This window comes from Zea mays, chromosome 1, assembly GCF_902167145.1.
Source record: "Zea mays cultivar B73 chromosome 1, Zm-B73-REFERENCE-NAM-5.0, whole genome shotgun sequence".
Classification (NCBI taxonomy): domain Eukaryota; kingdom Viridiplantae; phylum Streptophyta; class Magnoliopsida; order Poales; family Poaceae; genus Zea; species Zea mays.
In genome coordinates, this window is record NC_050096.1 from 134,345,507 (window position 1) to 134,359,882 (window position 14,376).

Here is a 14,376-nt window from a genome sequence, read left to right on the forward strand (position 1 = left end):
CACCCTTCGCCCCATACGTCACCGGACGAAGACCTGTGACGAGGTCGTCCCATCTTGCGACCTCGTCCAGCATGGAGGCCCACGTGTGATCCGGCCCATTGTAACAGGCCCTGCGTGGCCGCTGCGCATTACGGGCCTAATTTGTAAAGGCATCCCTGTAATTACGGTCTGTAACCCCGCTTTATGGGAATATTCCGGGAATAACCTAGGTTTCTGAGGGCACATGCGTCCTTAACGCAGGACGCTGGGCACTCAGATACCTATAAATACCCCCGCACAGTGCCCTTGAGAGGCTCAATTAACAGAGCTTTTGCCATCTCGTGCGAGAACCCTGTTTACGTCAACTGTCACCCCCGTTGGATCCCCTTGCACCTGGTAGCAAGTTCCAACATTTGGCGCCCACCGTTCGTGCTACGAAAAAACCACCCGCGATGGCACCCAAGAAAGCTAACTCGAAGGCTGACGAGGCTGCGAAGGCAGCACTGCTTGCCGCAAAAAAGGGCAAGGCCCTCGCCCTCACCCACTCCACCCACCAAGAGGCTACTGAAGACAACGTTCTCCGCACCTGCGAAGACGACGCTCTCCGCACCTGCGGCCCCGAAGGACAACCGCAACCTCCCCCAGGCTTCGCCCCACCGGAGGGCGCGGACCTCACCGAGGATGGCGAGGTCCTCGGCGTCTCAGCGGAAAAACAGTTACAGCTGCGTGCTTTGCGCATCAAGAACCGCAATCTCCAGAGGCAAAAGGAGATACTGGAGGCCAAGCGCCAGCGTGTGTCTGCACTAGGCAAGGTGCGGCAAATGATACGCGACGAAGAGCAGAAGGCCCAGGACCTCGAGCGGGAGATCGCGCTGATGCAGCGCGAAGGCCACCTAGGCCCGCAGCACGGGCCACCCCTGCAACAACGCGCACAACTGGAAGACATGCGCGAGGGCTACCTTGGCCTGCAGCACGGGCCACCCCTGCAACAGCGCGCACAACTGGAAGACATGCGTGAGGGCCACCTTGGCCTGTAGCACGGGCCACCCCTGCAACAGTGCGCGCAACTGGAAGACCTGCACTTCCCCCAGCGCGACCACACCTTCCCACACGTCGCGCCATTCCAAGGGGTCAACTACCTCGACGAGCGAAGTCCCCTGGCGCCACACCTGCAAGTGACGCCCTGGCCTGCCAACTTCCGGGCAGGGACCTATCCCAAGTACAGCGGCAGCACTGACCCAGCACAATACATCATGAGTTATCAGGTCGCCGTTGCATCTTCCGGAGGGGACGACGCCACAATGGCCAAGTCTTTCATCATCGCCCTCGAAGGCCCAGCTCTCACCTGATTCACCAGATTGCCTCCGCTGTCCATTGATTCCTGGAGAAGCCTCCGGGACAAATTCCTGCTCAACTTCCAAGGGTACCGCCCAGACACCGACGCCTTGGCCGAACTCTCACTCTGCAAGCAGCTGGAAAAAGAGACTCTGCGGGAGTATTACCGCAAATTTCTAACACTCAAGTCACAACTGCCCTCAGTCGATGACCAGATCGCCATCCACTACGCCATCAGTGGCCTTCGCGCCGGCGTCCTTTATAGCCACTGCATCAGAGATCCGCCCAAGAACCTCCAGGAATTATATCAGCTATTTGAAAAATACGCCAAATCCGAAGAGCTCCACCAGCGCAAGGTTGAGTCTCAGAGGAAACCCAAAGATGTTCCACAGTCCAGTCGCACGTGGACGAGGACTCCGCAGCCAGACTCCGGTCGAGACGACCGCAATCAGCAGCAAGTGCACAACATCGCCAACCAGCACCCCGCTGCTGACGCCCCTCGCCGCCAGGAATATCCCCCCCAGGGCCGCGGAAATGGCACTCGCGGTAGGGGTCGGGGGCGTGCGCAGCCGCCGCGTCGATTCTACTGTCTTTTCCATGGCGAAGACTGCGCCCACCAAACCAGAGACTGCCCAGAGACGAAGGCCACCAAAGACAGGATGGCACGGGCGCAGCCAGCCGACAACCCTAGGGTTGTCGCGCACACTTATCAGCAACCCCCTCCACCATACATCCACGCCCCCGCCCCACATCCACCGCACCACGCATACCAACACCACCAGGAAGTACAAATCGTACCTCCCCCACCCCCACCTCCACACCAGCAACATCAAAACATCCCCCACCCCCACGCCCCAAAACAAGAGGACTTCGCCGATCAGCCATATCGCGAAGTCATTCATATGATCACTGGAGGTCCAGCACCGACTTCGACACAAAGCGGCAGATACGGGACCACTACCGCAGCATCAACCACGTCGCCATCACCGGCCCAGTCGTGCAGACAAAGTGGTCCCATGTACCGCTAACCTTCGACGCACGAGACGTCGACCTGCGCAGCGCCCCCCACATCGACGCCATGGTTATCAACTGCAGCGTGGCAGGCTGGGATCTGCACAAAGTCCTAGTCGACAATGGCAGTCAAGCAGACATCATCTTCCTCCATGCCTCCGACCGCATGGGCATAAGCCACAGCCTGCTAAAGCCTTCGGACAACCCGTTGTATGGCTTCGACGGCAAGGGCACGTTTCCCGTCGACAAAATAGAATTGCCTCTCTCCTTTGGTGTAGCACCCAATGCCCGAAGTGAGCAAGTCACATTTGATATTGTGGACATGGTATATCCGTACAACGCCATCATGGGCCGGGGCTCCATCAACAAATTTGAGGCAGCCATTCACGGACTGTACCTATGCATGAAGATACCAGGTCCGTTAGGCGCCATCACGGTCTATGGCAATCAACAGACTGCGCGCAACATAGAGCGGGACTTCGTCCCCGGGCAAAGAAATGTGCACTGCCTCACGGCCCAGCGCGACGTCCCTGCGTCCGCCAACCCAACCGACAAGGAATACGATAAGGCACAGCTGCAGAGCAACGACGGGACCAAGACTGTTCCTCTCGACCAGGCCACGCCCAACCAGACAGTCACCATCAGCGAAGACCTCACTTCGCATGACGAGGAGAAACTCCTCTGCTGCTTATCCAAGAACAAAGATGTCTTCGCCTGGTCCGCCCTCGACCTGGTCGGGGTCAGCCGATCCATAATTGAGCACAGCTTGAGAATCGACCCTTCGGTAAGACCGAAAAAGCAGCGGCTCCGTAAAATGTCCGACGAAAAGACAGAAGCCGCCAAGGCCGAGGTACATCGCCTCATGGAAGCCAAATTTATCGAGCCAGTGGCTTACCCCACGTGGCTCTCCAACGTTGTGATGGTGCAGAAAAAGAGCGGCAAGTGGCGAATGTGCATCGACTTCACCAGTCTCAATAAGGCCTGCCCAAAGGACAACTTCCCGCTGCCTCAGATCGACAAAATAGTCGATAGCGCGGCTGGGTGCGAAGTCATGTCACTCCTCGACTACTTCTTCGGTTACCATCAAATATACATGAAGGAGGAAGACAAGGCCAGCACCAGCTTCATAACACCCTTTGGCACATATTGCTTCATCAGGATGCTGGAGGGACTTAAGAACGCCGGGTCCACCTTCTCCCGGCTTACCAAAACAGTGCTCGAGGGGCAAGTCGGCAGAAATATATTCACATATGTGGACGACATCGTCGTCGCCAGCAGGAGCAAGGAGGACCATCTCGCTGACCTCGCCGAGACATTCGCGAACATGCGAGATGCACGACTTCGCCTGAACCCGGAAAAGTGCGTCTTCGGCGTTCGCCAAGGGAAAATATTGGGCTACCTGGTATCACACCGCGGCATCGAGGCCAACCCAACCAAAATTCAGGCCATCATCAACATGACGCCACCGTAGTCACCCAGAGAAGTCCAGCGCTTGACAGGCAGATTGGCCGCCCTCAACAGATTCATATCCAAATCCGCTGAGCGAAGTCTCCCCTTCCTCAAAACTCTTCGTGGCGCAAAAGACTTCGCTTGGGGACCAGAGCAGGCGGCGGCCTTTGCCTCATTAAGATAGTAACTGTCGGAGTTGGCAGTCCTTACAAGCCCCGACTCTTCGCTACCCCTATTGCTCTATGTTGTGGATTCGCCGCATGCGGTCAGCGCGGCACTGGTGCAGGAGCAGACAGTTGAGGGCGTGATCAGGCAGTGCCCAGTTTATTACGTCTCCGAAGTGCTAACACCGTCCAAATATAACATGACAGAACTGGAGAAGATTGCCTACGCAGTTGTTATGTCTTCAAGCAATTTGCGCCATTATTTTGAAGCATTCAAGGTCCGAGTCACCTCAGACAGGGGACTCGGTGAATTGTTCAGAAACCCGAAGGCATCAGTGAGGATTGCCAAGTGGGCGGCCGAACTCTTCGGCTACCACATCAATTTCGAGCCCAGGACAGCCATCAAGTCACAAGTCCTGGCAGACTTCGTCGTCGACTGGACTGGACCAATAACACAGCTGGACCCGTCCGCAGAGAAGGTTTGGACGATCCACTGCGACGGCGCATGGTGCCATGCGGGGGCAGGCGCCGCTGCAGTCATCACCTCACCCGCTGGGGTCAAGCACAGATACGCGGCACGCCTCAGCTTCGCTCTGGAATCTGACAGATGCACAAATAACATAGCAGAATACGAAGCAGTCATCCTCGGCCTCCGCAAGCTGAGGGCCCTTGGGGTCACCACCTGCATTATCAGAACAGACTCCAAGGTAGTTGCCGGCCAAGTCGAGAAAGACTATGCAGCAAAGGACCCCGCACTTATGCAATACCTCGTGGCCATCCGGAGTCTCGAGAGACAATTCAAGGGATTCACCTTGCAGCATGTGGACCCGGCCAAGAATGAAGAATCCGACGCATTGGCCAAGGCTGCCGCCAGCGGCGAGCCCCTGCCCTCCGACGTGTTCTACCATGTTATCGGCACACCAGCCGTCCGGAGCCCCGAAGGGCTCCAAATAACCAATGACAGTGAGGGCCACCGCATAGTCAACCTTATTATGACCGAAGACTGGCGGGCACCAATAACTCTGTTGCTACAGGGGTACTACCACCCAACCGACATTAACGAGGCCAAGCGCCTCAAACATCGAAGCCGGGACTTCGCACTGATTGAGGGCCAACTCTACAAGAAGGGGGTCAGTCAGCCAATGCTTAAATGCGTCACCGAAACCGAAGGCGTCTAGATCCTGCGCGAGGTCCACAGTGGTACCTGCGGCCCTCACGCAGGGCCAAGGGCCCTAGCCGCAAAGGTGATCCGCCAAGGTTTCTACTGGCCCGCAATGATCTGCGCCACAAATCGGGTCACAAGGTCCTGCGAAGCCTGCTAGAAGTTTTCTCCTCGATCAGGCAGCCCCTCGCAATTCAAAAAGTTGGTCGCCCACACATGGCCTCTCCAGCGCTGGGGCCTGGACATCGTCGGGCCCCTGCCCACGGCTCAGGGGAACCTCAAGTTCACCTTCGTCGCTGTTGAGTACTTTACCAAATGGATCGAGGCGAGGGCTGTTTCCACAATAACAGCAAAGACCGCACAGAAATTCTTTTGGCAAAACATTGTATACGGATCAATGGCGAGGGCTGCTTCTCCATTGGCACCAAGCTTGCCTTCGCCTCAGTATATCACCCGCAGTCCAACGGAGTTGTGGAACGCGCCAATGGAAAAAATTTCACAGCTATCAAAAAGATGCTCCTCGACGAAAAAAGGGCAAGTGGGCCGATTTGCTACCTGAGGCGGTCTGGGCGCTAAACACGACTGAGTGCAGGGCGATTGGGTTCACCCCTTTCCGCCTTCTATACGGATCGGAGGCCATGACCCCCCACAAGAAATAAAACATGGGTCCCCGCGAACAGTTTCGTCAGCCGTCCCCGACGTGGACGAACCCACGTCGAAGGACCTCATCGATGGAGACCGAGTCTTCGCTCTACAGGCTCTAAATAAATATCAAGCCCAGACAAAAGCATGGCGCGACCGCGCAGTCATCCCAAGGGAATTCAGCGAGGGGGACCTCGTACTTGTCCGAACAGCTCGGACAGAGGCCAGGGGCAAGCTGGAGCCCAGGTGGGAGGGCCCTTTCATTGTCAAGACGAAAGCCTCCCCCAGCGCATACAGGCTCGCAACGCCAAATGGCGAAGACTTGGAGCACTCCTGGAACATCGATAATCTCCGCAAATTTTTTGTTTGACTACTCAGGGCAAGTTCGCCCTTGTAATTCGCAAAAACAATTTTATTCTGGCCCGCACTCTTTTCCTCCCGGGGGGTGAGGTTTTTAACGAGGCGGAGTCATGTAATATACAATTGAAAAATCCCCCGCAAAAATCTACGTCGAAAAAAGACCGCGCCGACGGTCTTCGACATTCGACCAATACAAAGTCACCGCGAGGCCCAGCGCTAGCTACCCTCGCGTGCGACGACTCCGCGCAAAAGTCGCCTAAGCGTGCAGCCGGACTAGCACAACAAGTGCGAAAAATCGAAGTCTTCCGCGAAGACTATCCGTGCAAAAGTCGCCTAAGGGTGCAGCCGGACTAGCACAACAAGTGCGAAAAATCGAAGTCTTTCGCGAAGACTATCCGTGCAAAAGTCGCCTAAGGGTGCAGCCGGACTAGCACAACAAGTGCGAAAAATCGAAGTCTTTCGCGAAGACTATCCGTGCAAAAGTCACCTAAGGGTGCAGCCGGACTAGCACAACAAGTGCGAAAAATCGAAGTCTTTCGCGAAGACTATCCGTGCAAAAGTCGCCTAAGGGTGCAGCCGGACTAGCACAACAAGTGCGAAAAATCGTAGTCTTCCGCGAAGACTATCCGTGCAGAAGTCGCCTAAGGGTGCAGCCGGGCTAGCACAACAAGTGCGAAAAATCGAAGTCTTCCGCGAAAACTATCCGTGCAACAGTTGCCTAAGGGTGCAGCCGGACGAAGCTTAACAAGTGCGAAAACGACTACACCGAACTGTCCGCGCAAAGATCGACTACATGCGCACCAGACCAACATAACAAATACACCAGACCAAGTACGTAACGCCTTCGCGAACATAGCCGAATGTGCGAAGGCACACAACCTCATCATACAAGCCATTACACACGTACAAGCGAGGGCATCACACTCTACATCGGCTCAACCTTCGGAATAATTCCCATCTCCCTATAGTTAAATAACATTATCCTAAGCTCCTCACCCGCAAAAAGACTTCGCAGCTCCCCCTCACCTGCACTCACAGCGGCCGGCAAGGACAACAGTTCCTGCCTGCCAGCCCTACTCACACGAAGCCGACCGCCGTCCGCCCCACTCACTCTACGCTTCGCAACCGCCCTTCGCCGCCTACGCCCAGTGCTCGGACCAGGCACAACATCAGCATCCGCATCATGCGGCGAAGCCTCCGCCGCTGCCACATCCAAGGCCGCAAAGTAGTCCAAGTCCTCATCCGACGACTCCTCAGTCCACTAAACCGAGCTCCCAGAGTCACCAAAATCAGAAAACTTAGATGCAGACCCATCCGATTTATTACCATCATCCACGGTCGAAGCCGCCAAAAAATTAGTAGTAGCGGTTGCGTGCGCAGGCCCAAAATCTTGAACCTGCACAGCAACCAAGATTCAGCAACATATCCAAAATTCCCTAACTACCCACACCCACTAAGGCACCTGCGAAGACCCAGCCGTCGCGGGATCCTCCGCTGTCGGCTCCGCCGCCACCTTCACAGGATCCTCAGCCCTCAGCGCGGCAGTTGGCGATGGGCCTCCACCGGCCGCAGTGGCTGCGGGGGCATCAGGAACTCCTTCGGCGGTTTCCGGGGGCGGCTCCAGGGCGGCCTCGGACACAGCCGCCACCGGGTTCGGCTCCGGGTCAGGCAGCGCGCTGTTCAAAGCCCCTTCGTCTACATCCTCTTCCGCCACTTCAAACGGTGGGTATGCTGAGTAATAATGTGAGCACATCTCGGCCACGGGGAGCCCCAGATGGTCTTGGACTGCGCCCTCCGCAACGTAGAACCAAAACTCATGCCAGTTGCCCCACTTATTGCGGGCGCAAGGAACCAACTCAACTACCTCCATCGAGGTCTTGCCGGTCTTTGGCGTAAACATACAGGACCCGAACTGGGCAACCTCATTTCCGATCATCCTTTTCTGCCAGTGCAGGCAATAGTACTTCGCGAAGACTTCGACTGATGGCCGTCCGCCGTACGAAGTCGTCGCCCAGACATACTTCGACAGAGCCACCACGGCATTCGGAGTCAGCTGATGGATCTGGACGTTAAATCTGCGCAGGACGTCTCCCACAAATCGGTGCGCAGGCAGGCGAAGACCAGCGGTAAAGAACGCCTCGAACACAACCAACTCGCCTTCCGGCTCGGGGACCTCCTCCGTCCCCGGGACACGAGCGACTCCGCCACCAAAGTAATCAAGCTGCTACATATCTTGCACGCGGACCGAGGACATCCGCGACACACCGAAATCCACCGTATCGCCGGCGCGCAACTCCTCCGCCGCCACAGTGCTCAGCGTCTCCTAATACGACGCGTCGGCCGGCGGCGTAGCGGCAGCAGAAGAAGAAGAGGTCGGCATCGCTACGTACCGTCGGCGGCGGCGGGCGGTCTGCTTCACTCGGGCCAGATCTCCGGCGAACAAGAACAAGGAGGGCAGACGAGCAGCAAGAAGGTGGAAAAGGCGGCTAGGGTTTTCACGAAGCGCGGAAAGATAAAGTTCAAAACGCGCCGCCCCCCGCCCCCTTTTATACACAGGGCGCGGCGCTTCGGGAAACCCGCAGTCCAACAGTACGGTGTCAATCAACGGTCATGTCAAAAACCCCCGCGGAACCACTTCGAGCGAGGGCAGCGTCTCCACCATCTAGCGACGTCTTCGACACCAGATGACTTAGTCGAACTGGTCCCTCGGAGGGCAAATGTTGGGGCGAAGGCGAAGACGCCACCCTTCGCTCGATGCCTTCGCCGTAATCGTTGGACCAACGGAGACAAGACAACGGGCAGGTTCACCCTTCGCCCCATACGTCACCGGACGAAGACCTGTGACGAGGTCGTCCCATCTTGCGACCTCGTCCAGCATGGAGGCCCACGTGTGATCCGGTCCATTGTAACAGGCCCTGCGTGGCCGCTGCGCATTACGGGCCTAATTTGTAAAGGCATCCCTGTAATTACGGTCTGTAACCCCGCTTTATGGGAATATTCCGGGAATAACCTAGGTGTCTGAGGGCACATGCGTCCTTAACGCAGGACGCTGGGCACTCAGATACCTATAAATATCCCCGCATAGTGCCCTTGAGAGGCTGGATTAACAGAGCTTTTGCCATCTCGTGCGAGAACCCTGTTTACGTCAACTCTCACCCCCGTTGGATCCCCTTGCACCTGGTAGCAAGTTCCAACAGAGATAACGAGTGCGAACTGTGAAGGGGAAGGGATCCTTGATGGGCTGGCCGGGTCTTGGGTGGGCTTGCTTAGGGTGTGCCACGGCCCACCCGGACCCCCCCTTGGGTCCGCCCCTGGTGAGCTACAGTTCCTATCGAGAAGGATAAAGATGTATTTATACAACTAAGGTCACATGCGATCAAATTAGTCAACCTAACTAATTTATCTCTAACACATGGTGAAACCCTAGATCCAAAACTGTGGCTAAAATTGAGGAAGAGTAAACAAAAATTATTAAAAGAAACATAAACCAAACATTCCTAGCAACTAATAAACAAAAATCTTAATATCAAACCTACATTCCCCTCTCTATTCATATAAACACATGCACCAATCATTAAACAACTAAATATATATTGGATAAACTGAATTAAGAAGTAAACATAAAAAGGAGAGAGAGGACAGACAATATCTAACCATTTTAGACAACCTCATTTGAATATGTAGTTAAAAAACATATCTACGTTCTTCTCTCTAGCATATGATGAAAGCCTAGTTCCAAAATAATATAAAATCGAGCAACAACGAACAAAAATTAGCAACTGAAACATAATTAAACCAACATTTTATAGCAACTACTAAAAAACCTTAATTACCAAAACTATCTTCTTCTCTCTCTATATATAAATAAATTGTTTTGAGAACTAAACAGTAAAAGACAAAATCTAACCATCTTAAACAACTTCATTTGAAAAATAGAGAAAACAACCTAGCTACTATACTCTCCTCTCTCACGTGGTGAAACCCTAGATCCAAAATGTGGCTAAAATTGAGCAAGAATGAACAAAAATTGATAAGAGAAACATAAACCAACCTTTTCTTAGCAACTTTCTTCCAAAAAATAAAAATCAAAACCTCCCCTATTGTATTTTGTGAAACCTAGACCTCTAAAATCATCTTCAGCAGAAGTTGGCTGCAAGCTACGGCTCCTGTCGGAGAGGACGAATGAGTATTTATACTACAAAGGTCACAGACGGTTGACTTAATGAACCTCTAGTGGAAATATATTTTCACTGATGGTTTTATTAACTGAACCGTTATAGTGAAAATTGGTTATTTCCACTTGTGGTTGGTTAATTAGTCGAGCCCACCAGTTTATTATCACTGGCGAACGATAACTGAAAACTGTCTATAAAAAGTTGAATAAACCACATGTTTAGAGCTATTTTCTACTAGTAATGTTTCTCTAATAAATAATAGAAAATACATCGACACCTTAAAAATTGATTAAAACGCACATTTGCACGCTACTGCTGTTAAAACAAGTGCTTATTCTGTCGTGAAGTAATTGAGTGATCCTCGCTTTTTGAATAATCCATGATTTTTAATTTTTTACTAAATATATAAAGCAAAAACATTAATATGTATAATATATAATTAGTATTATTAGATAGATTATTAAGTTTGTTTTTATAATATGATTATTTTAAAAAAATAAAGTATAAATATTTTTATAAATCTTGTTGGGTCTTAGGCTCTGTTTGCTATCAATATTTTTGGATACTGTGGTTTTAGAATACTATAGTCTATATTTGTATATGACAACAATACTACAATTTAGAAAATTTTGATCTAGACTATAGTATCAATATCCAAAAAGCAATGCAGTTTTGGATATATTGAGTTATTTAAAACAATGTTTTACGAAGTTCAACCAAACATCTTTTAATCTAGAATACTACAATATTCTTAAATATCACAAAAATCGTATTGGACCAGTAAATAAACCTAGCTACCAAAGTTGCCGTTAGTTCATGACCTTGATAAAACATCGTGTAATTACATCAGCATTTACGATGATAAACTAAACGAACCCATTTTCCAAAATCGCCCCTCTCATTAGGGTATGTTTAGAAACATCTAGATTTTTTTTAAAATAAAAATTGATTTATAGAAACTGAGATGATTTCAAATATACTAGTTTATGTTTTAATTTATATAAACTGGATTTTAATTTTTTAAAAACTAAAAAGCTAGCCTCACCTATCTAAAGACAGATAGTTTATAAAAACTGGAATGGTTCGAAATACTATTAATCAGTTTTTTTTCGTAAATCAGTGTCTAGAAACTAGAGATACAAACTGGATTCTCTTTCAAACAGGACCTTAGCCACTTCTCTAACCGAGCAGCATGACGGTAAAATTCAAAATTTGCATGTACGTACCATATGTACGTTGTCGTTCTAATGGAAGGATGCAAAATACGTTTATAAATCATTTTTATGCGCTGTCGCTGTTCCCTTGGACCGTCTCAAAACCCGCAGCGTGGAAGGGATAAGCACTCTACTGCCTGCCAAGGCAGAGAACGCAAGCCATGGCATGCGTGAGTTGTCAGTTTGCAGCACTCGGTGGCAGCTTCGGGTCCGGCAAAGCTGCACTCGGTGGCAGCGTTATCTGTGTGGTATGGATGTCCCTGTTCCCGCAATGAGAGAAGAACTCAGTACAGTGTGCTACTCAATTGTACCTTGCACTAGCTTGTTTTGTCATTGGCCAGACTAGGAGATATTTTCAGCGTTCTCAACTGATCTTATGTTCAAGGGTTAATTGTGTCAGCTATGTGGCACTGATTTGAATTTGAAGATGGCCCATCGACAGTTACACTTGAACAAATTGACGACTGCTCGATTCAGTACTTTGCAGCACGAGCGAGTTCGACTTCTCTTGGTGCCGTGCCAATCGCTGCACTGATAGATAGTGCGCAGCCAGCTAGATCGATGACTGATCGCAATGATCGGTTGCTGTAACCATTTGGTTCGCTACTATTTTTGACCTACACATGTATAATTTTTCCTCAGGTATGACCTCCCTGCAGGCAGATACAACCGGCAGGATCGGATACTAGTATAAGGTCTTGTTTCAATCTCGCGAGATAAACTTTAGCAGCTTTTTTTAGCTACTTTTAGCCATTTGTAATCTAAACAGGAGAGCTAATGGTGGTAATTAAAGCTAAACTTTAGCACTTCAATTCATATAGCTAAAGTTTAGCAGGAAGCTAAAGTTTATCCCGTGAGATTGAAACAGGGTCTAAGTTGCCCGGGAGTGTTTCGCGCTTCACTCATCATACTATGCGTGTTTTGAAGATCGAAATATATAAACATTATTACCATGGGAGAAGAGAAGCAACGTCGGGATGGCCATGGCGGAAAGAACAAGTACGCCGTGGCGTGCTCCATTATTGGCTCCATCATCTCCATTCTCATGGGCTATGGTAATGACGAACATGCATCAGCTGACGACTGACTCTTTCTTATATATCACCAACTCTGAGTTCCTCAATCCGATCCTGCAGACACGGGCGTCATGAGCGGCGCGATGCTGTTCATCAAGGAGGACCTCAAGACCAACGACACGCAGGTCCAGGTCCTCGCCGGCATCCTCAACGTCTGCGCCCTTGTCGGCTCCCTCACGGCCGGCCGCGTCTCCGACTGGGTCGGCCGCCGCCGCACCATCTCCCTCGCGGCCTGCATCTTCCTCGCGGGGTCAGTCCTCATGGGCCTCTCGCCCAACTTCGGTACGCTCCTGGCAGGACGCTGCGTGGCCGGCGTCGGCGTCGGATACGCGCTCATGATCGCGCCCGTCTACGCGGCCGAGATTTCGTCCGCCCACATCCGCGGCTCCGTCACCTCGCTGCCCGAGATCTGCATCAGCTTCGGCATCCTGATTGGGTACGTGGCCAACTACCTGCTAGCTAAGCTCCCGCTGGTCTACGGCTGGCGCGCCATGCTGGGGCTCGGCGCGCTGCCGAGCGCCGTGCTCGCAGTCGCCGTGCTCGCGATGCCGGAGTCGCCCCGGTGGCTCGTCATGCAGGGCCGCGTCGAGCAGGCCCACGCCGTGCTCAGGCGCGTGTCCGACACTGCAGGCGAGGCCGATGTGCGCCTCGCGGAAATCAAGACCGCGGCGGGGCTGGCAGACGACGATGACGGCTCACCGAGAGGTGTCGGCAAGGGCGTGTGGAAGGAGATGTTCCTGCACCCGACGCCCCCCGTCCGGCGTATCCTCGTCGCTGCCTTCGGAGTCCACTTCTTCCAGCATCTCACGGGAATCGAAGCCGTGGTCCTCTACAGCCCACGCATCTTTAAGGCAGCCGGCATCGCCACCCGCAGCGAGATCCTTGCAGCGACCATCGGCGTGGGCGTCACCAAGACGGTGTTCATCATGACAGCCATCCTGCTGGTGGACCGCATCGGCCGGAGGCCGCTCTACCTCTCGAGCCTGGCGGGCATCATCGCCTCGCTTGCCTGCCTCGGTCTTGGCCTCACCGTCGTGGAGCGCTCGGTGCCGCGCCACTCGCCGACGTGGGCTATGGCATTGTCCATCGCAACGGTCTTCACCTTCATAGCGTCCTTCTCCATCGGTGTGGGGCCCATCACGTGGGCGTACAGCACCGAGGTGTACCCGCTCCGGCTGCGCGCGCAGGGCGCCAGCGTCGGCGTGGCCATCAACCGTGTCATGAACGCCGGGGTCTCTATGACGTTCGTGTCGCTGTACAATGCGGTGACCATCGGCGGTGCCTTTTTCCTGTTCGCAGGGCTGGCCGTGTTGGCGGCCATGTTCTTCTACTTCCTCTGCCCGGAGACGCAAGGACGGCCACTGGAGGAGATCGAAGAGGTGTTCGGCCGTGGGTGGCGCGCGCGCCTCCTGTCATGGGACGAAGCTGTTGTGGAGCTTCCAATGTCCAACACCACCGACGGCAACACCAAGGCGCGCCCGTGATGCAAATGCGATTGCAAAAATTATGGATAGACATTCATATATGGTCACGTAAAACACTAGTTTACTTTATATTGTAGAATATAGTTTTTTTTAAGTCAAGAGTCAAGTTTAAAATAGAGGATAACATAAGTAATAGAATAAAAAACTGCTATAGACAGTTTAGTGGGGTTCTTCTTTATTAAAAAGTCAAATATATTTATTTTAACTAACACTATAATAAATAAAACCATTTTCGGCGGTAAATAAGCTCTTTGCCATCGAAAATAAACTATTTTCAACGACAAAAGATTTATTTTCCAAGGTTCTTGACCGTCAAAAATATTAG

At 52.3% G+C, this 14,376-nt stretch overlaps 1 protein-coding gene across 1 annotated transcript; it reads left to right on the forward strand.

The window, feature by feature from the left end:
- Positions 1-12,434: 12,434 nt before the first annotated feature.
- On the forward strand, positions 12,435-14,099 carry LOC100285023 (carbohydrate transporter/ sugar porter). The gene is given in 2 exon segments (NM_001157918.1): positions 12,435-12,546; positions 12,628-14,099. Coding segments are annotated over 2 exon segments (1,527 nt in total). The 5' UTR covers positions 12,435-12,443; the 3' UTR covers positions 14,052-14,099.
- Positions 14,100-14,376: the final 277 nt, after the last annotated feature.